The 23,498-nt window shown below is 38.5% G+C and overlaps 1 protein-coding gene across 9 annotated transcripts in view; it reads right to left on the reverse strand.

Moving 5' to 3' along the window:
• PALM2AKAP2 (PALM2 and AKAP2 fusion) overlaps nt 1–23,498 on the reverse strand; it is a 399,047-nt gene that overhangs the window by 114,497 nt on the left and 261,052 nt on the right. For all 9 annotated transcript variants that reach the window (XM_036239052.1, XM_016129981.2, XM_016129979.2 and 6 more), the window contains one exon: nt 17,054–17,139. In XM_036239052.1, the coding sequence (XP_036094945.1) occupies nt 17,054–17,139 (86 nt within the window). The remainder of the gene's footprint in view (nt 1–17,053; nt 17,140–23,498) is intronic.

Here is a 23,498-nt window from a genome sequence, read left to right on the forward strand (position 1 = left end):
TTCCCTGTGACTAATCCAAAAAGCCAGAGTGGTCTGACATCAGACTGGTTCTTGACTAATTCCTTCTTTTAGAGGATCATAGCTATTTTCCTGTCATTAAATTTTAATTAAAATATCTTCCCAGTTATAAAAGGAGTATTCATTGTATGGAAAGCAATAAAATGTTGGCTCTGGACTATAACAGGTCTAGGGCTGAATTCTGACTCTATTCTTACAGATTTCATAACCTTGCAAAAGTCACTTACCTTCTCAGAGCATTGATTTCCTCATCTACTGTATAGCTGGGACAAATAAAGATACCTGTCTCATGGTATATTGTGAGTGTCAAATAAAAATAACACAGGTAAAGTTACATAGTGCCTGGCCCTTAGTGGACACTGGGAGAAATAAAGGGAGTGAGGGTTTGGGGAAGGAGAAAGGAAGCAAAGAAGGAAGGGAAGAAAGAAGCAAAGAAGGAAGGGAGATAGGAGAGGAGGAAGGAAGAAAGAAGGCTGAGAGAGGAAAAGAAAATGGGGAATGTAGGTCAACCACTATTACAGGATAAGAAAGCTTGATAAAATCCACGTGGAGAAAAAGGTTTGTTTTAATAAACTCAACTATAATGAAAAGAGCTTAGAAACAGGATGTATTTTTTTATTTGAAAAGAAAGAGCTTCTATTCCTGTTTTGCAATGTCATTTCTTTTAAGAGGGATTTTCCTATGTCACTCTTGGGATAAACTTAAATATAAACTTGGAAATTTCTTTCATATTTGGGTTTTGTTTGTATTTTCTTTGCAAGAACCGACGTATTTGAAATACATTAAGAATAATTTTTAAAATGAATCAGTGGGTGCATATTTGTCTATTTCTCAACTTAAATAAGGTTTTGTTTTCAAAATTTCCAAAGGATGTATGGACATTATTTTGAAAAATCACCCTCAAAATTTGAACTTGTTTAAATGTGGTATGCCACACATAAGAGCAACATTCAATGAATTTTTACCTAAAAGTTAACAAATGCTATATAGCATAGAAATGCAAATGTCTTAGGAAAAACTAAAAGAATGAACTGCCCCCAGATCAGGCAGGTGGGCAGAGTGCTTTCCTAACCAATACTGCAGGGCATCTGCACACCGCATTTCTCCAGGTTCAATAAAAGATCTATCTTATTTACTGTAGGCCCAGCCGCCCTTACTTACTGAAGAGGCAGTTCTGTTTTATCATATTCATAAATCGCTGCAGTAGAATGATCATGAAAAATGTAATCAGAATGTTGATAGGATGAAGATCCAAGGGCAAGTGTGAAAAACAACCAAATCTCTGGGAGGAAAACCTTATCTTCACCTATCGGGTAAGCTCCAGCTTTGCATTTGAAAAACAAATACAAACACAACGACATACAAGATTCCTTACTGATCAGGAGCTGTGAGGCCTACTGTATATGTTTGCATGAGTATCATTATTTTGCTCTGTCAGGCAGTCCTTAAGAGCAACGGCTGCCTGGGTAGATGTGGGTTCTGAGACTCAGTGGCTCTGTGTCCTTGGACAAGTTAATCTCTCAGTACCTTTTTTTCCTCTTTAAATTGGAGATACTCATAGTACCCATCTCTTAGGGTTATGGTAAGAATTAAATAATATAATGCCCTAAGGACTCAGGGCAATGCCTGACACACAGAAAGTTCTCAATAAATGTTAGCTATTATTCTCCTTAGTCATTTTCCTAAACTAAATTCACTAGAAAATTTATCATGTTAGAGATCGAAACTCGGTCTGTGAGCATGTGGAAAGTAGGAAAGGATGATGACTGATCTAGCGCCCTACCCTTTAGCACAGATCTCTTGGGGAAAGTGAGTAGGGATTGTAACTGCCGGTACCTTTTTCCTTTAAGAAACAGATACTAGAATGCTGACCTAAAATAAGTGTCACATCTCCATTGGCTCATTTCTGAGGAAGAAGCAATTATTGCAATGATAATAAGCCCAACTTGACATCAAAATAGCCCAGCTCTTGGTATGTAAATCTATTAGTGTTTTGTAGCCTATTTTCCTCGCCAATGAATCAATCATTTTGTCTGAGCACATTTTCTCTTGACATATAGCTTACATGTGTGTGGTGATTTTCACCATCTTAACTATAAGTTTTCACAATACAGAAAAAAGCAAGGAGGAAGGCCATTGGAGAATAGGTAGAAGAAAAAGATAGGGAAAAGAAAGCATTTGATAATGTAGCGAGAGGAACAATAGATGCTCACTTAAACAATCTTAAGTGCTTATACAATGAAGCAAGACCTTTCTGCCTATGAATCCAACGGCTATTCTTGAGAACTACACTCAAGATTTATGTGACCTCTGTGATTCCTGACTTGTTTCAGAAGGATAAAGTCTATCGTAAATAGCCACATGAATAATTTGTTTTTCAGGAATAAGTTGTGACCATTCCAAACCCTACCACATATTAATGATAATTTATTTATAAATTAACTGGCTGGGCAAACCCCTGCCTAAGTGGGAAGCAGACTGGTAATCTTCCAAGAGTACCAAAAACCACTGGGTGCTGCCATTGGGTTCTAGGTTTGGTTTGCTTGCCCTGGTTCTATACTTGCAAATAAGCCCTGTTTCAAAGCTAATTAGATTGGGGCAGATATTTCATAAGAAGACAGGCTTATCTTCAAATAGGCTTTGACATACATGGGCAAAGACTATTTCTCGAGTTTTCTTATCATTACTGGCTCATATCACTGGAAATATGCATAGGAGGAAATGCACTGGTGTATTCAGGAAATATTTGTGAATGTGTCAGAATTTTTGCTGGGAATATCCAGGTCAGTGTCATCTATTTTAGGAGGTGACCACTCAGAAAGAGGGGGTTTTTACCAAGTAACAGACTTGGTAAAAGTGCACGCACAAAAATTCATCAACGTTTTAAAAATTGGAATGATGAAACTGTCTACAGAAAATGAAATCAGGCCAATGATGATAGTCCAACTAGAATGAAAATCCTAGAACACGCTTTGGAAAGATTATAACATACTCAGATTGAGGAAAGTTTTTTTGTTTTTTGTTTTTTGGGTTTTTTTTTTTTTTTTAAAGACTCAAGAGAAATAAACAAACGAACTGGGGGCAGAGTTTCTCCATAGTTTCACTTCATAGGGAAACCACTGAGGGACAGACTGAGGAGAGTGAAGATAGGGAACATACAAAATGGAGTGCCTTTAACAAAGCTGCTAAAACTATTAACATTCTGAAGGTTGAAGCATGAGGAAAGACTACATTCCTGTTTTAACTAGCCTGGGAACTTAAATTGTTTTGAACTTTCCAGTTCTGTGTCAATGCCTAGATATACATCTGGACATGTATGAAACCTCCAGATAATCCTTTGATTATTGCCTGAAGGACCCATATATCCAGACCACCTGACATCACCACCGAATGTGACCAGACCTCCTGGTCCCCATCTTCCAGACTAACTAGCATCTGTCATCCTGAAAGGTCTGACGTCTGACTGATTACCATCCTGGACCAACCCTAGGGCTAAGAATGCAGGACTGATCATTCTCAAGAACGTACTTTTTACTCTAAGAACTTTTAACTTTTCTTTTTTTTTTTTTGAAACACTTATGGGTTTTTGACCCTTGAATAAATCGTTATCATTTTTTCTAGCAAAGCCTCCAGACTCTTTTTGAGTTCATACAACAGATGTAGTTCCAGCATCGAGACCTTCGCACTGATGGCTTTGGTGTTCCAGTGGTGAGTTCCCTCGGTTCTAACCTCTCTCCTTCTGTTGGGGTTCATAGTTTTTATTTTTGGGTCCTCTAATACCATGATTTGTTGTTGTTGTTGTTGTTGTTTTTCATAATGAGTCATCTTCTGTGTAAATTTGCTACAGAGTTGGCATCCCCCCTCTTACAACGCCAGTTGGATTTATTTGTAAACAGTACAGTCTGTCCTCTGTTTTTATCTGGATGGAATTTTGATACAAAAGATAATCCAGAATTACAGTTGCCATGGTGGGGACTCTCTGAAAAGACATTGTTACAGTTTTCAGGCATTGAGAAGGTCAAGAGAGGGGAAATCTCTTTTGAAAACATTTTTAAATGGATTAGATGATGAATTTAGTCCTCTAGTAAAAAAAAAAAAATAATAATAATAATAACTGAATTGGGCCACTATGAGTACTCATGATTTAGTTAATTTGGGCAGTCAGCTATCCAAAACAATAGAGAAATATAAAAAAGAGAAGTTAATCAGGCATTGACTTATCTAATTAAAGCAGCCCAAGTCATGAGTTCACAATTATAGTGAAAATACCCATCAGAATCGAAAAATCAGAATGAGTTCTCTAGCAACAACAGAAAAATTGCAATTTGCAATTGTTGCAAAAATCTTGAACACTGAAAAAAAAGATTGCTATAGGCTCAAATGGCAATTGGTAAAACAACTCTGTAATATCAAGAGAACCTAATATAAGTTATGGCTGCTCTGAAGATAAATGGGGGATATTCTCTTTGTTAAATACTAATTCGTTAAGAGAAATGGAAATATCTGTATTTCTACTGCTGCTCTAATAGACACTGGAGCAGCTCATTCTGTACTAAAACCCACCAACCTTCCTGTCTCCTTTGCCTGGAGTACTGAAACTGTACAAATGGCAGATTCCTCTAATACCCTTCTGACTGTGTCTAAGTCCTTACCTGTACCTTTCTAGTTGGGCCCCCTTAAAGGACAACATCAGTTTCTTGTTGAGCCTTCCGCACCAGCACCAGTTCACCTGTTAGAGATTTCCTTGAGCTTTCTCAGACTCATATTTCCTTTTCTCTGAAAGGAGAAATGTTTCTAGATTTGTCTGCTACTGGGGCACTTTCTTTACAAATACCTGGATTAAAGCCTGTGATGCTAGCAAATTACATCGAACATCACCTCTTAAATACTCTGCTGGACTGTTCATCACACTCTACTGATACAGGACAATTCATTCTGCTCCTCCTATTAAAATTCAGATAGACCCTTTGAAGCCTCTTCCCAGTACAAGACAACATCCTTTAAGTGTTGAGGCTTTGTAAGGCATTGAACCTATAACTGATGAAAACATTTCTAAACAGTGAATTGTACCCTTTACTAGCCCATGTAATCCTTCTCTCCTGCCTGTGAGAAAACTACATGGGAAAGGATGGAGATTTGTGCAAAATCTAGGAGCAATAAATAATATAGGGATTCCCTGGCATACAATGGTGCCCAGTCCTCACACTCTGCTCTCAAATAATTCTGTAAATAGCTCCTATTTGTTACAGACTTATGCAATGCTTTCTTTAAAACACCAGTGTGTACTGATAGACATTTTTCATTTGCCTTCACTTGGCATCAACAGTATACCTGGACTGCTATGTACCAAGGAGATATAGAAAGCCCAACTTACTTTTTCCAAATTTTGAAGGCAGATATTGAAGATATTGTATTCTCTAATAATTTCACTTCGATGCATTATGTGGATGATTTGTTATTTTGTTCTTCTGAGGAAGCTTTTTTAGCTGACAGCCTCTAATTATTATTTCAATTAGCAAAGAAAGGACATAAGTATCCAAAGAAAAATTACAGTTGCCTGGACTATGGTTACTTGGCCCTCATGATCTCTAATCAAGGTCTCTTATTCAATCCTGAATGCATTAAAAATATTCAATCATTTTCTCTACCCACCAATAAAAAACAATTAAGCATTTTTTTTAGGGCTTGCTGGATATTGCCACAACTAGATTCCAAATTTCCAAATTTCTCCTTAATAGCACAACCTCTATATGAGCTTTTAAAAGCTGAAAGTCCTAAACTTTTGCATTGGACAGAAAAAGAGATTGATGGAAGCATTTTAATGAATTAAAAGACAGCCTCCTGTCTCTGCCTGCCTTGAAACATCCCAATTATGCGTCACCTTCCCCCCCCCCCCTTTTAGTACATGAAAGACAAGGAAATGCCTTAGGCAAGCTCGCTCAAAAACAGGGTGACCAATTTAGACCTTTTGGCTATTACAGCCAACAGCTTGATTCTGTGGCAAAGATCCCTCTTTCCCTCCCACCCAAGGTCCTTGCAGTAACAACCATGTTAAGGGCAGATATTGAAGAATTAGTTTTTGGTTTCCCTTTGACTGAATCTGTACTTCGTGTTGTAAAAGCTTTGTTGGAATCACATCATACCCAACATTTGTCTGTGAATAGACAAATTTCATATGAAATTTTAATAGTCTCCACCTCATGTTACTATTTCTAAATGTGATATTTTGAATCTGGCAACCTTGCTTCCCCTGCCAGCTGATAATTCCGATCATGATTGTATTTTACTCACAGACCAACTATTAATGCCAAGAGTTGATTTAAAGGAAAATCCTTGGGAAAACGCTAAAATTTTCTGGCTTACTGATGGCTCACATCTTAAATCTTCAGAAGGACATTATCAAACTGGATTTGCAATCACCTCTGTGGTTGGTCAGTGTAGCTAGGCCCCCTCCACGGGCTAAATTTGATCAACAAGCTGAGTTATTCCCTTTTACCAGAGCAAAGGATAAAATAGTCAATATTTATATGGACAGCAGATACACCTTAGAGGTTGTTCTTGATTTTTGAATACTGTGGAAACAGAGAGGGTTTTCAACCTCATCTGGAAAACCAATAAAAAATAGTGCTTATGTAAAAGATCTATCAGACTTCTCAACTACCAAAAGCTTTAGCTATTATAAAAATTCCCAGACACATGAAAGATGATTCAAAGTTAACAAAAGGAACTGTAATTGCAGATCTAGCTGCAAAAGCTGCTGTTATGCAAACTTTGAAGCCACAAATAATAATAGCCTTAGCTTCTCCAAAACTGAACTTAGACCAATTAATACAAGAAAAATAGCAAGAAGCTTCCTTACCAGAAAGGGAAATAAATAAATAATAAACAAATGAACAGACAGATAAACAAACAAACAAACAAACAAACAAATAAATAAAGTGGCTGGGAGCTGGCTGTAAATACCATAAAGAATTGGATCTCTGGTATGGGTCAGGTAAAAACCTGCTTTACCAGAAGCAACTTAAGAAAACATTTTGAGTTACCTTTATGAATTAATTCATTTGGACACTGATAAATTGTGCAAATGGGTCCATTAGGATTTCTGGAACCCGTTTTCAAAAATCACTTCAATCATATAAAAAATGTCTTATTTGTCACAACTACAATCTTGGAAAACCTTTACGTAGTTCAATAAGACATTTTCTCTTACCTTCCTTGATTTTTGAAGTATGGTAACTTGATTTTATTTAATCACCTTAAGTTTCCAGATACAGAAATGTTATAATGATTTGCATGTTTTCACCTTGGGTTGAAGCTTTCTCATGTACAAAAGCAACAGCTCAGGCAGTAGCAAAAATAGTTTCAGAAAAAATATAATTCCTATTTGGGTTTTTTTCCCCCTAGAACCACATAGTGATGGGGAACTCATTTTAAAGGACAAATACTAAAACACATTTGTGAAATTTGGTCAGTATGCGAGCATTTTCATTGTGTTTACCAACCCCCGACTTCTGGGCTGGTAGAATAAAAACTCATTGGCAAAATTTACTGAGAGTCTTAACATATCTTGGGTAAAGGCTTTAATGATTGTACTAATAAATTCATAATCTATTCCTTTTGGACAACTTAACTTGTCTCCATTTGAAATAAGTAAAAGGAGATATAATGTAATCTTGTAGAACTCTTATAAAAGCTTTGAAACACACTGAGCTTGTAGTGGAATCCTTCAATGGTAATAAAATTAGACAGACTGATGAATTAAAACAACACGATCTCCAAACCAGAGACCATGGATACTGGAAAATACATCTAATCAAAGATTCTCTGCGGCGCAGATGGAAAGGGTCATATCAGGTTTTGTTAACAAATCTTTGTGCTGATAAGTTAAAAGGTGTTGACTCATGGATGCATGTTTCTCATTTAAAAAGGGCAAGTGCAGACCTCCTCAAAAATTTCAAGACCGCTCCATGCAGAAGACAAGACTAGAATGTTAACTAAACAACCTTATGTTTTTGCTTATTTCCTTCTGTTATTCTTTTAGCAGAAATGTTTTTATTCAATGAGCTTTTATTTTTGTTCAATATACAAACCAAAGTAAATGTTGGGTTTGTGGTCAAATACCCATAGCCAATACTTCAGGTTAACCTTGGTGGTTTTCCCCGCTCCAAGGGACTGATGGGAAAGCCTTACAAACACTGATGATAGAACAACAACAATAAAGTTCACCTTTCAGTTCGGCTCCTATTACATCAATCACAGACATCTGACAAATGACCTATTAAGAATACCGTGGAAACTACTGGTCATGGTTTCTCCTTTTCCTATAATGCTACTGTTTGAGTAGCCTTAAGGACTGCAAAAAGTAATAATCCTGACAAAACCACCAGAACAACTGGTTAATGTTTGGGATGTGTTTATATGGTTAACTCCTGGATATGGATATTTAAGCTCTTCAGTTGGGAACAAGGAAACCATTCTCGACTAGAGTTTCCTAATAGTACTAGAATGTTCGGGGAAATACCTAACCATCAGTATAATTCTTTTATAGCTTTAAAAAGTTCAGATTGGTTTGGGACTGACTGGTAAAGAAGGCTGGAATTTATTGGGTAGCCCCTAATGGAACATGATGGCTAAGTGGCATAGATGTCTACCCCTGGCTACCCCCCAAGTTGGGTAGGGAGATGTACTATTGGATATCCACAGACTAAAGAATGCTTTTGCCCTTCAGTCTCTTCTCCTGTTAACCTCCCCTTTATGAAAAGCATGCTGGACTAGATCTGGTTTTCACTGGTACAATCATTTAGCAGCCATTTTTGCACCTTCCTTCAGTATTGAAGGTGTTCTTGCCATATTGAAGCTTTAGCTAAGTACACTCAACAAGCTCTCGAAGACAGTCATCAGAGCTTACCTTTATAATAAATACTAAAATGTCTTCAGTGAGAAAAGCTGTCTTACAAAATTGGATGGCATTAGATATTATCACTGCATCTCAAGGTGGCACCTGTGTCATCATAAAAACAGAATGTTGTGTTCGTTTATACACCCGATGAATACAGAAATGTGACCTCTCTTTTGGGATGTATGCAGAGACAGATAAAATCCATGAGGGATTCCACTCTAAGCTTAGGAGAATTATTGTCTAGTTGGGTCAGCTCTTAGGGGAGCCTGGGGAAATTGAATCAAAAATATCTTTCAAATTAGAGTGACCGTTATTAGTATTGAGAATATTTCTTATGATCATTTAAGATTTATGTATATTCTGCTAACACTAAAAATAAACTAAAGTAGGTGCCAGATCAAAAGTGGGAAATAAGGGGAGAGTGGAAATAGGGAAGTGCTAAGATGATTAACATTATGAAGTTTGAGCCATGAGGAAAGACTCCATTCTTGTTCTAACTAGCCTGGGAACTTACATTCTTTTGAACTTTCCAGTCTTGCGTCAATACCTGGATGTACGACTGGACATATACCAAACCTCAAGATAGCCCTTTGATTACCCCATGAAGGGTAACATGACATCCACCTGACCTCCTGGGACCATTTTCCACACAACCTGGCCTCTTTCATCCTAACTGCCAGACATCTGACTGATAACCGTACTGGACTAATCCTAGGGCAAAGAATGCTGGACTAATAATTCTCAAGAATGTACTTTCTACTAGGAGAACTTTTAGCTTTTCTTTCTTCTTTAAAATGTTTCTGGGTTTTTGCCTAGCCGTGTTCCGAGTTTGCAAACTATAAGACCCTTAAATAAATCTTTATTATTTATCTCTAGCAAAGCCTCCAGACTCCTTTTAATTTTTTTGGACAAGATCTAGACATGGGTCAGGTTTGAAAGCTTTCATTTTCTAGGGAAAAAAAGTATACTAGGAGAGGTCTGTTGATCGGATATCTGTATATTATGTGAATGTGAAGTTGTACATTTTCTGATTTAAAGCTGAATATAGCGTCAACCCTGAAACGAATAAACTTGTAGTTTATTCATACAAAACCACACATAATCTCAGGCCATAATAATCAAATGCATTGAGCAATTCCCTTATCTATTTTGTAGCTCCCCTCTTGCCTAGGGCTGCCAGACTCAGCAAGTTAAAAGATAGGGTGTCCAGTTAAATTTAAACTTTAGGTAATTAATAAACAATTTCTTAGTATGTCCCATGTAATATTTGCGACATAGGAATACTAAAGAATTATTCATTGCTTATCTAAAACTCAAATTTAACTGGGTATCTATCTAGTAGTTTATCTGGCAAAGCCATTCTTGCCCCATTCTTGGGGCTTCTCTGCTTTAGCTAATAGTAAAATTAATTTGTATTCATTAATACTCAAATAGAGAGGCCAAAAAGTATCTTTCTATCTGGGTTCAAATGCTCACTTTGAGATTTTTGATAAGTTACTGAACTTTACTGTGTGTCAGCACACCTGTTAAATGGGATTAATAATTAATTCTCCTTAGGGTTGTTTGGAGGATTAGATGAGATGGTTCATGTAAGGGCCTCACATAGTACTCAGCTCATTGCAAATGCTCAATCTACATTAGCTATCATTGTTAGCAGGAGAAGAAATAAAATGGTAAAGAAGTTAACTGAGATCTTTCATTCACCAAGTATATTCCTTAATTATACATAGATAATCGAGAGCTGTCAATGGGTATGACTTTACTGATTTCCTTTCATTTTGTTTGACAGTAATACATAGGAATAATAATAACCAGTATTGATGAGGCATATTACAATTTACACCAGGGCCTTTCAAACCCATTACCTTGTTATACGCACAGTGCATATTTAAAAAAAAAAAAAAAAGTCAAAACAGTAATTTGCAAAGAGGGTGTGCTGTGAAAATTTAGCCAAACAGTCCTGGAATGCCTCCTATCCCCCTACTGAGATCCACTATTAAAAATAGTTTCAAGGATTTAAAAAATCTACAATAAAACATTTCCTTTGGCAAGGAAGCAAATTTAGAGCCATCTTTATGTATGTATACAATGTAGAAAGGACTCCTGGTCCCAAATGTGCCTTTTTGTCCAAAGTCCGGCACAAAACAATTCTCAATGTCGTCATTATCAAATACAAAGGACAACTGGCTCAGCGCTGCTGGCAACAAAAGGCCCTCAGCAGAATGGCTTTTTAAAAGCCACATCCAAGGAAAGCTGTAACCTGTGGCCTCAATTCACCACAGGAAGAGTCTAAATGCTTTCCCCTTTTGTAATGGAGAACATCTGTCCTTCCAGGAGAACAATCTCTCTCCCAGCAGTAAGTTTTACATATAGAGAGACATGACATATTTTTTTAATGTGGCTTTCCCATGTCCTTGATTAGGAAATGTGTCCCTTCCAAATGTTTTCCAGCCAGAATCTCCAACTTGCGTAATGGTACTTATCTTGTTTCTTGCCTAAGCACAAGTGAGAAATATCGTCTATGTCATTAAGTTAATTACACGAAGAGGCCATTAGACTGAGGTGGCTCTAATGCCATGGTGGCCTACGTAAACAAACCAAAACCGACGAAGCTTGTGCACGCTTCCAGGGTACAAAATCAAAGTGCCAAGGACAACCAATCACAAATGGCCAACGAGGCTTTAAACTACAGCCAATCAACCAAAGCTTTTCTTTGCTTCTGTTTTTCATCTGCAAAAGTCTTTCCCCACCACCACACTGCCTCTTAATGGCAAGGACTTTAAGAAAAGCCAAAGCAAGGAGGTGATGGTGAAAAAACTGGGGGATGGTGAAAACCTCGGGGGGTTGGATAGGGGTGGGCTTCTGCTCCCCATGGAAGAGGAAGCCAGCTACTGCTGAAATACTCGAAACTGGCCCATGAAATTTCCAAATGGGCTCTGAATTGTCAAGGGCAGAAAGTCTGAAAGGATCTTTGAGGGTCATTTGAGACACTTCATTTCCAGTTTACATGCTGACATCAAAACCTGACCTCTGCAGAAGATGTGTCTCCATGGCCTTCAAGGCATGCGGCATACAGAATTCCTCATGCCTGTGTTCCTATAAATGAAACACCCTTTCCTGGTAGATGGAAAAAAAACCCCATCTAACCCAGAATGTAAAGATTTTGTGAAAATAAAAAAAGTTTTTATGCCCTGGAGAAAAAAAGTCTCTCTTCCACGCTCCTGTCCACTGAACTCTCCTTACCACTTCAGGTGTACCACTGTCCAATTTAAATGGATTTTGGTTAAATAAACCCTTAAAAAAATTTTAATATACCTCAGTTTATTTTTTAACAATGTGAATACGAACAGGGCTTCTTTCTGAGAAAAATTCTGGTGTACTAGAATTTTCTATGCTCCTTTTTGAAAATAGTTTTTAGTCTTTATATAAAACAAATGGGCAAGTTATAAAGAGAACATTTGGGATTTCATTAGTGTATTTGATTCAAATGGCAGCCCCAAACCTGAAACTAATATAAAATAATATTCAATGTCAATTGTAATTGGAAAAAAAAATAACACAATTAGAATTATTTTAAGATAAAAATAAAATAAAATAGTAGCCAAATCACATAATTTCTGCCCGAGATATTTCTTTAATACATAGTGATGTAGTTTTAACATGGATTGACGTAGATTTGAATAGTCATCAAATAAACAGAATTTAAGAAAACAATGCAGAGCCGAACAGGTGCAATGCGTGCCTCCCAGCAATGCACACAGTTGAACAAAGCCAGGATACTTCTGAGATGCCGGCCCTGGACAGGTCACTCCCCAGGAAAAAGGAAGCTCTGTGACCAGCAAGTCCTTTACAATTCTAGCATCTAGCAGCTGCCAGTAACTTTATGTTGAAACATTATTCTTAAATGTATGTAAAGTGATTGCCTTTCTAACTTGCCTTGTCCAGGGAATATTAAAATGCTAGGTTGAAGCTTAGCCATCTTATTGGCTTTTGACTATTAACAGGATGTATTGAAAATCCCTTTGAGAAGACAACTGAAGATTATTACATATAATATCTAACACTGTGGTGGTTGTCCAGAGCTGGAGGGAGGCGTGAATGGGGAATTCGTGTTTAATGGGGAGGAGGAGAGAATAAGGAATTAGTATTTAATGGGTACAGAGTTTCAGTGTGGGATGATGAAAAAATTCTGGAAATGGATGGTGGTGATGGTTGCAGAACAATACAAATGACATTATGCACTTAAAATGAATAAAAGGGTAAATTTTATGTATATTTTTCCCAATTAAAAAAATATAACAGTGCTAAGGTAATAAAAATGAGTGAATTAAAACAAAACAAAACAAAAAAACAAAAAGAAAGAAAAAAGGAAATAGACCTCATGGTAACCACAAACCAAAAATCTACAAAAGATACAAAAAAATAATAATAATAAATAAGGAGAAAGGAACCCAAATGTGACACTGAAAGCCATGGGGTTTTGAAAAGCACAGCACCTGCAGGAGTCTGGTCTATTTTCTAAGAGCAGCGGGAAGGCTGGCAAGGCTTTGAGCAGAGGGATGCTCTCAGATTGGCCTTTTAACAAAATCTCTCTGGCTACAAGTAGGCTGAGTGGAGAAGGCAAGAAAGGGTACAGCGAGACAGAGGAAGACAGGGTAGAAATTAAGTTGCAGTTAGGGTGAGGAAATCTGGAATGCCAGGAAGAGGCATCTGGGCCTTCATCAATGTTCAAAAGGAATATAACCAACGGTTTTGAACAGGGAAGTCCCTAAGTCCTTTCTCAGACCAGTTGGACGACTAGAGAGCTGGGAGCAGTGGTAGGGCTCATGTGGCCACACCAGATACTGCTTTAATGTATGATAGATAAGACATTTTCCCAGACTGACCATTAAAGTCACCTGTACCTCCTGTGAAAATGCTAATTCTCATACCCAGATCTTCTGAATCTGAATTTTGAGAGGAGCCTGGGAAGCTGCATTTTTGCTGTTTTCGACACTGCTGCAGGTGATTCTCATGGTAAGGCAAGTTTTAGAAAGTACCAAATCATACTTTTAAAAAAAAATCAATGTGTAGACAAGCAGCAAAACAGAATAAGATATAATATAGAAGCTATCCTGAAACATGATTACCCATTTCTTTTACTGAATGGTGAGACGGGCTGAAATAGATTAGTGGTTCTCTTTAAACAAAAATGGGTGAAAACAACTTTTAAAGGATGAGCATGGCATAATAAGAAAATAGTAATGGATGTGTATAATATTGGTTTATTTGTCTCTATATATCTGTCTCTCTGACACTGGCATTCACAAAGAGTAGGCATTATTCTTGGAAGATCTGAGTATGTTAGTTTCTTAGGGCATCCAAATCAAATTACCACAAACATAGTGGCTTAAAATGACAGAAGTTTATTTTGTCACATTTTGGAGGCCAGAAATCCAAAATCATGGCATTGGCAGGGCCCTGCTCCCTTTAAACACTAGGGGAGAATCCTTCCTTGCTTTTTTTCAGCTTCTGGTGTGTTCTTTGGCTTGAGCCTGCATATAATGTTGATCTCTGCCTCTGTATCTTTATGTAGCCTTCTTCTCCATGTGTGTTTCCTCTTCTGCTTCTTATGAGAACATGTATCATTGGGCTTAGGTCTTACTTAGTTAATCCAGGATGATCTCACCTTGAGATTCTTAATGTCATTATATCTGCAAACTCTTTTTCCAAACAGTCACATTCACAGGTACCAGGGTTTAGGACTTGGACATACTGTTTTGGTCGGGGGAAAAAGGGGTTCACGATTCAACCTATTAAATTGAGTGATTTAAAATTGTTAAGCTGGCCCATATGATGCTCTCACCTATGTCAGTGTATTTAGGGGACATTTTTTTTTTTTTAAACATAGATGCTCTTACTTCAAGGTTCCTCAGAATGACAGATGTTTATGAATAAATTCACTCATCTGAGTCATATATAGTTTAAGAGGCACAATTTTGTCATTTCAAAATAAAACATGGTATTAAAAGGCTACATATATTAGACAAAATCACAATCAGACAATTACAACATTGCAAAAAATTCTGTACCTTTTTCTGAAAGAAAAATTTTAAGCACTAAGGTAGATATGTATATCACAGGAAGAGGAAACCAAACTATTTTAGTGATTTCTACTGTTATTCCCTTTGGTGTCGATGAATAGTGTGGTATTATAATAAACTTTTTTTTTCCCCCCCATGGTAAAATGGCAGTTATTGCAAGGATATGTGAAGTAGCTATTAGAAACAGAAATAGCTGTAGATACATAAATATATGATGAGGAATCTGTAGTTAATTACTGAACATCAGGCACCTACAGATACAGGGGGAAATAGTACTTTAAGATGGATAGAAGGACAGGACAGATACATAAAGCAGTATGGAGTAGGAAACTGCATGATACCAAAGGAAAAAAATTGGTGATTACTGATATATTGGGAAACCTAAAGGAGAATCTCTAAACAGAGGTATTTCTCTAAGGCATATCCACCTAGAGGTTTCACATATTCTTTAGCGAAAAGAGACTGGCATTAAGAACTTAATAATGTTTGTACAAATTTGTTGAGGTATTTAAATATATTTCTATTTTGCCAAACTTGTTAAAGTGTATGGTTCATTCTTCATAGTAAGTACAGTTCTTGTGAACTATAATTCTCTGTTCTTATAAAAAAAAATTCCCTTAGTATTCATCAAAAGAGAAGAGAATGAGGGAGAATGAGAATGATATCTAAACTAGATAGATCCAAATACAACTTCAGCCAATATCCTTGTACCAAGGATAAGTAGACCGATCCAGTAGCAACCTTATAAAGTGGGACTTGGGTAAAACTTGCTTCTATCAGAATATTCCATTTGCTTTTATAAAACAAATTCCAGTTTTTCTGATTATTTAATGTCTGCACTACATCTGCAGCTATACTAGGAATACAACTCAGAAACTAATACTTAGAACAATGTCAGATTGCAAAACGACACATCTAAATCCAAGTTTTACTTTAGGCGTAATCCGTCTCTATCCATAGACTTCTGAAACTTCTCAGTCTTTGCAGTAATGGCCAGTAAAACAGTAATATATCATTGCAATTTATATTATTGTCTTGCAAATTCTGCTAAGCATAATTACAAGCAAACGAACTTTCAGCACTGGATATTTATTTAGATTAATTGACTTTTCTGACCAATCAGGCTGCTACCTATCTTGCATTTAATTTCACTCTGGTATTTTTGTTTGCTTCCTCTAATATCTTTAATATAGATAAAATAAGTTCTGACTTCACATTACAAAGGAAAGCTTAAATAAACTCATACTGTATATTCTTTTGTACATTCTCTACTAGTAAATCCAGGAGTGAAATATCTCAATATAAAAAGAAACAGTACTATTTGTTTTTCTAAGAAAAATTCATGTGACATATATTTAAATTTTAATCATTCAAGCAAAAATGTTAGAAAGTCCTCCCACCCTCAGCCTTTGTTTACCAAAACATAAATAGAATTCCAAGAGAGAAGGACTATTCTTTTGTGTTTAATCCAGTAACAGAGGAGAAGTGGTTGAATCTAATAAATTTTGCTATGGATTCCTTAATCTAGGCAGTGATTACAAATTCATGCATTTAATTCGAACAGTGACAATTAGGTTGATTTCCCGATGATTCATTTTGTAAACCTTTGGCTATTAGCATTCCAGCTGGAGTGGGCCATATGCTGCCTTCCGGCTGACATCAGTGGAAATCTTGAGTCAAGATCAATGCTACTTTATGCATCTCTGACCTTTCTCCACAATGCACAGTGGGGCCTGGTTTCTCAGCTCAGAATTTTCAGATTTGCTTCAGTGTGCCCGTGGGGTTACCACTTGCAGACAACCTACTTACAGATACTCACTGGAGACCCCGCGACAGGCTCATTGGAAATCACACATTGGACTCTAGCTGTTTCCTAATCCAGATCCCAAATTTCAGGGAATCTCAGGGCTGGTTGACTCGCTGACGCTTCAGTGAATAGAGAGCTGGAGGCAGAGTGGAGGGCACTGCTTATGTTACCCCTAGAAATCTGCCACAGGCTCCTTTTCCTCCAGAGATGCACTTTGAGAATCAGACTAGAGAAAGGACCCCTTACCTTGATAGTCATGTCTGCACCGGATGTTTCTGTGGCATCCGAGGCTTCCTCATCTCCCTTTAGCAGCACACTCTCCCATCCGATTCCTGAAAAATAACAGAACAGTGCCATTTGAGCCAAGTACATTCAGTTGGCATGGAAAGACACACCCAGCTGTCATTTTGCACATTCCGATTCTATGTAACTTGTAAAGGACACCGATGATCATCCACAGTGCCTTACCTACCTGGCATCTAACTATTGAGAAAGCTTCCTCTTCCTTTCAGAAGTGTGGACAGTCAGTATCTCCTTTGTTTTTACCTAACCTCTGATTTCTGAGTCCCCTGTATCTTACAGACAGTTATATTCTTAGCCCAGAGTAAAGAAGAGATGGGAATGAACTTCAGAATCCAGGCCTCATATTGAGGTCTTATTTAGGGCTTACAGTGAATCCCAGAACACTGAAACATCCACATCTGAATCTAATTCAACACCCGATAGTGACAACACCAGATTATTAAATTCCACATACCTATTGGAAATAGCTGAATGTTCACACTCTTAAAATCTATATATGCTTTCTCTCCGAGTCTTGATAAATCTTAGTGTTCCTTTTTTTTCTTAAACTGTCAGACTATCTCCAAGAGTGAATATGGGGCAAGATACAAGATTTTACTCTCTCTAACCTCAAAAAAGAGTTCAAGGGCTGGTGTTTTGAAATATCTAAGAACATAATATATAATGTAAAACTACATTAATTCAGATGTAATGATATATGTAAACAAGGTGGAACACCCTATATTAATGGGAAGTTTGAAGTAATGACAAGTATATTTTCAAAAACAGATTTATTGCAAGTAAAATCATCCCTTAAAAGTTAAAAACGTGATACTTTCGAGTTTGTCAGGGGCTACAATAACAACAGATACAAATTTTATAATTGGTATTATAACTGCCCACTTGGAAATGAGTGCTCATAACCTCAAATATTAATAAGATAGGTTAAGATATCTGTAATATGTTTACATTACTGATTTTCTCAATAATTTTTCCTAAAAATGACTCAAGGGCAATATTCATCCCAGACCTGTGTAAATAACTCAAATTCCAAAATTTCAACTATCTAGCATTATGTTAAATCCGGATTGGCAAATCTTTTCTGTGCCACTAAAGTAATAAATATTTTAGGCTTTGCGGTTATATCATTACTGTTGCATCTTCTTTTTTAAAAAAATTTATTTTATTAGTTTCAAATATACAACACATTGGTTAGAGATTTATATGCTTTATAAAATAATCTCCCCTAATTGCTCTTTCTCTCCTCTGGCTCTCCACCTAGCCATTACATTAATGCTAACTGCCTTCCCTATGTCCTCTGTTGCACCTTCTTAAGCTGCCACTATAGGCGGAATGCAGAATGCAGCCACAGATAACACAGGCAAACGGGCAAGGCTGGGTTCTAATAAAACTTTCTTTACAAAAACAGGCATTGGGCCAGATTTAACCCACTTGATGTACTTTACCAGCCTCTGTGCGAAATCAAGAAACCAGAGATGTGGCCTGTCCCCACCCAGAGCTCCCCGCTCACAGCCTCTGCACCTCGCTCCTCTTTGACAAGGCAAAAATGTCCAGCCCTACAGAGATGGAGTGGTGTGTCCATTGAGTGTCTGATGGTGCGCTGGAAAGCACTGTAACAAGTGCACTCTCTCTAAGCCCGCATTCCTGACCTTCGTGAATACAGAACTGGCTACCTTTATCAAGAACCAGAAGGACCCCAGTGTCCTTGACTGCATGATGAAGAAATTGGACATCAACTGTGATGGGCAGCTAGCTTTCCAAGAATCTCTTAATCTTATTGGCAGCATGGTGGTAGCTTGCCATGACCCCTTTACCCGTTCCCAGAAGTATATCCGAGGAGCCCTAAGAGCTGGCCTCTGGACCCACACCTTTCCTTCCGGCCTCCCGATCACCATCGTCTCCTCACAGACCACATATGCCCTGAGCCTGGCGCACCCACCACCCCATGCAGGCCATTCCTGCTGGTAGTAATAAAATGTTATCATTTTTAAAACACACACACATGCAGAAACTAGAGATGTGTACAGAAGAGTACAATGCTCCAGTGTTTGTGTAAGGATCAATTACCAATAACAATTGTTTGTAATTACCTGATACTTTAAATAAACTAATATAAAATTAATTAAGATTTAAAACATTAGTATTCATTGCATTGCCCTCTTTGATATTCTGGATTCTTGAAAGCCTCATTTTACAAGATATATGCACAATGGATTACTCAAGATTCACGAGCTACGATTTGTCGCATGGTGCAGATAGTTTTCTCACACTAGGCTGTAGAAATTGGGTCGGTTTGGTGACGTGTCCCACAATTTTCTCTCAAGAATTTGCTGCAAGGAGGTTGTCGCCTTTGTCTAAAATTCATGTTCTGGGAAAAGCATCTTTGCTGCAACATGAATAAATTATTTCCCTGAGATACCTCGCATGTAATAGCCCCTCCGGATTGAAGCCACTGTTGCTGCTTGTCGGATCTGACTGACAGAGAGACACAGAATGCTGGGCATGGTGAACAGTTGTATGATATTTAGTTTATGGAATAGTTTGAATTATTGTTTAGCAAATATTCATTTCCCTCCTCTCACTGTGGCAATTTTCTTCCCTGTCCCACTGATGTTTGCTTTGGCCATCATGTAATCCAAGTATTGAAATAGGCTTGTCTGGTGGTGCTTGCCCTCTTGCACTTCTGCCACAGCATAAGAATATGCCCAGTTGGCCTGCACGGGAATTAGAGTCATGGGGAGCAGACCTGCTCCTAGTCTGTACCTTGGAGCTAAGCCAAGTCTGGATCAGCCAGCTCCCAACCTAACTGCATATATGCATGACAGACAATAAAAGCTATTGAGTTTGGAGATGATTTGTCAAAGAGCACTATTGTAACAATAGTTGATAGATAGAATCTAGAACCAAAATTATAGATGAAAATCATTTTGGAAATAGCACTTTTATTGTTAGCTTTGCGAATATAATTCTCTTTGTTGCATAAAAATTTCATTTACATGTATTGATTCCCATCTCTTTCTATATCTTACCCCACTTTGGAGAGAATCTTTTCTCTGCTATGATCATTTCTTTTGTAAGCAATAAATACTATCTTTATTAAAAAGATATATGGTTATAAGAAAGAGATATTACACATAAATATATATATATTCTCACAATGTTAGCAAGCAATCAAGAAAACTTTAAATTAGATAGTCTGTCATTTCATGGCAAGAGTGGTAGGTAAGGTCTGGTGCTCCTGGACACTTGTTAGCAAACCCCGAAACAGGAACCACATGGAGGCACAGTCACCAGACACAGAACATCTGGATGGTGAAGACACTGTGCACTTTGAGGTTAGAACTGTCCATTCACCTGCCCGCCCCTAGCACACAGTGGGGGTGTGTTGCATATTTCCCTAATTGAATTGGAGTTGGAAGGGGCATTGAGGCTGCCTAAGCTGCTTTCTTATCAGGAGAGAAAGTTCTCCACAGCGTCACCTGATCATGCTGATTGGACAGCTGGAATGAACTGTGTTAAGAAGAGCTGAGCCACAAATGGATTGAGGAGAAAAGAGCCCAGAGGACGACCCATGTAGCCTGGCTTATGGAGAGAACAGAAGACACGGTGCAGGGCCCTCCACTGCTAAGGGTGTATCTTTTGTTTGCAGGATTTCAGAGGAGCCTCCTCAGATATGTCCAACCTTTTTATCCAGCTATTCTCTCCCTCACCGCATTTCCGCCTCAACCCTCATTGGCCCATTGACCTAGACATTGCCATAGAACTGCAAAAGGTCTAGAGTCCAGCCTTTCATGTTTCAGTGAGAGAACCGAGGACCTGAGATGGGAAAGAAAGCACCGAGTTCTCATAGAAAGCACCTGGCAAGCTGGGACTGAAAGAGACTAGGTTGCTGGATTTCCTAGACTAGGGTTCTTCCTGGGACCCAAATGATATCGGCCCCATTTTACAGACAAAACATAGACCCATTGTGAAATGATTTTGCTTCATCATAATGAAAAGAATGGGGTCAGGGCCTTGTTCCCACCAAGTCTTAGCTCTCTTCCACATCTAAATCTCTGCACGGAATGTTTCAGAATTGAGACTTGGCCAGATATTTCTCTTCCTTTCAATTGCCTTTGACTCTTTTTGGGTTTCAAAAAAAAAATCTCACTTTGTTCTTGGAGGAGTTCTCAGCAGGCTGGTCATTAAAACTTAGCGGAACTTTAGAACAATGATTTGCCTCTAAACACTTGGCTCTGGGAAACCCCACCCAAGGATAAGCTGATGGGGCTGCTTCCTGGGGATGGGAAGCCCCGCCCAGGGGCTTGGAGGAGTAGTGCAGGATGTAACCCCACCCCAACCCGCCCTGCTCCAGGTGGTGGCTCATCTGTGTCCTTGAGCCCCAGCATTCTCTTCCCTGGCACAGATGTAAGGGCAGGACCCGGGTCCTCCAGAAGCAGCAGTGATGAGGGCATTTCCCTCTCTCTTGGCTTCTCTCCCTGAGATGAGCTCATTGGGAAAGAGAAAGGCCCACCCTTGGATGACAAGTTATTTTCCTCAAACTCACCCAGAGGTCATTAGATGCCCTTCTCCATGCCTCTTTGGGTGCCTCTGAGGAGTAGATATTCAGGTTGCTCAAAGATGCACAAAGAGAAACCTCAATATTTTGCCAAGTGTGCCCCCCATGCCCTCTCTACCCCATTGCTCTCCCCCCGCCCCAACATGGCCACAGTAATATCAGTAAGGAAGTCTGTGGGTGGGGACTCTGTCATTATGTGTATCATCTCAATCAACCCTCATACAGTACAGGTATATGAGACAGTACTTTACAGAGGAGAAATTTGAGGCTCAAAAGACTTCAAACTGAACTAGTAAGTGATGGAACCAATACTTAATCCAAGAACACTGACCTCAGAAGCTACTGGCTTACCCAGTTCATTTTACTACCATTCAAAAGATTACTATTTCTTCTGTTTGCAGAGATAAGGAAACAGAAAGCTCAAGGACACATTGAAAAAATAAACAAACAAACAAGACACACAGAAGGGAAATTTTCTCCCCTGTGGTTCCCATTCAGGCTGGCTTCAGAGCTCAAAATGCACAGATTGTTAAAGATTTTATGGTGGGGGTTTGCACTAGAAAGATATTTAGTCATGGCTGGCACTGAAGCTAGTCCTGTGCAGTTCAGCAAACATCTACGAAGGGTTTATAGGGCCTCTCTGTGGCAACTAGGATGGGGAAGTTCTTTCATGCAGGGAGAAGTCTAAGGCATGGTTCTTTAGGGCCCCGGAACAATCTAGCACTGCAGAGGATGACCTGAGCATCAGAAGCTTTGAAAGATGGAAGAGGATTAAGACTATAAAAGCACGTTGTGCTTCTGAGCTCTACCTTGAGTTTAGGCACCCCACTAAAGGAAAACCCAGGACAAGCTGAGGGTGATCTGAGAAGCAGCCATGCATGGGGAAGAGGTTGAAACTTACAGCACCCTGGGCTGGAAAAGAGTTTGCTGCTTGCACCTGACTCTCTCCCTGTAAGCGAGGGTTAAGAAAGAGTAACGATGATGATGATGATGAAGATGATGATGATGATGGTGATTATAGTAGCTATCATTTTGTGAGTGCTTATTATGTGCTCTTTGTTGTGCTAGAGTTAAGGCATATTTTTTCATGAATAATCAAAAATCATAAATGAAGTAAGCACTACTTTTATCCTTATTTTCAGGATAGCAGAAACGAAGCTTAGAGAGGTAAGTAGTTTGCCCAAGAACATGTAACAAGGAAGAGCAGATCTGGGGTTTGGGTAAGGCTCTCCAACTCTGCGGTGTGCATGCTGCAATAAGCTGTTGCTAATCATCTCTGCTAACCAACAACCCCTTGATTAGAAGGGCAAGAAGGAGCACCTCTCTTGAGATCAAGTAATATGTGCACATATGTACCTGCTTGCCACATGCATATGTTCTATGTAAGCACACACACATGCATACACAGACATCTATGTGCATGCCTCTATGCATACATATAGACCCACGCTGCAACAGTTTTTCAGCTACCATTCACTGTGTGCTCTGGAGTCTTGGACCTCACTTTTAGGAGAAAAGACCCTTTCTCTGTCACAGCATCTAAGAGTGGGTTGGGAAACAGGGTGTTTCATCTGCAGCTCTACTCTCAAAGGTGCATTTGAAGCATTCTTCCTTATGTGAAGGGGGAAGCAGACTCCAACAGCATGAAAATAAGATCACAAAATAATTATGGTATAATGTTTAAAACAAGTGTTATGAGACCACTGAGACCCAAACCAATTTTGAAAATGGTTTGTTTTGGCTGGCCTGAACCAGTCCTCAGAAATTAGAGCCTTTTTAGACTGCTCTACCACTTGTGCCAAACTCAAGGGACTGTTCACAGTTTCCCTA

This window comes from Rousettus aegyptiacus, unplaced genomic scaffold (assembly GCF_014176215.1).
Source record: "Rousettus aegyptiacus isolate mRouAeg1 unplaced genomic scaffold, mRouAeg1.p scaffold_m13_p_3, whole genome shotgun sequence".
Taxonomy (NCBI): Eukaryota; Metazoa; Chordata; class Mammalia; order Chiroptera; family Pteropodidae; genus Rousettus; species Rousettus aegyptiacus.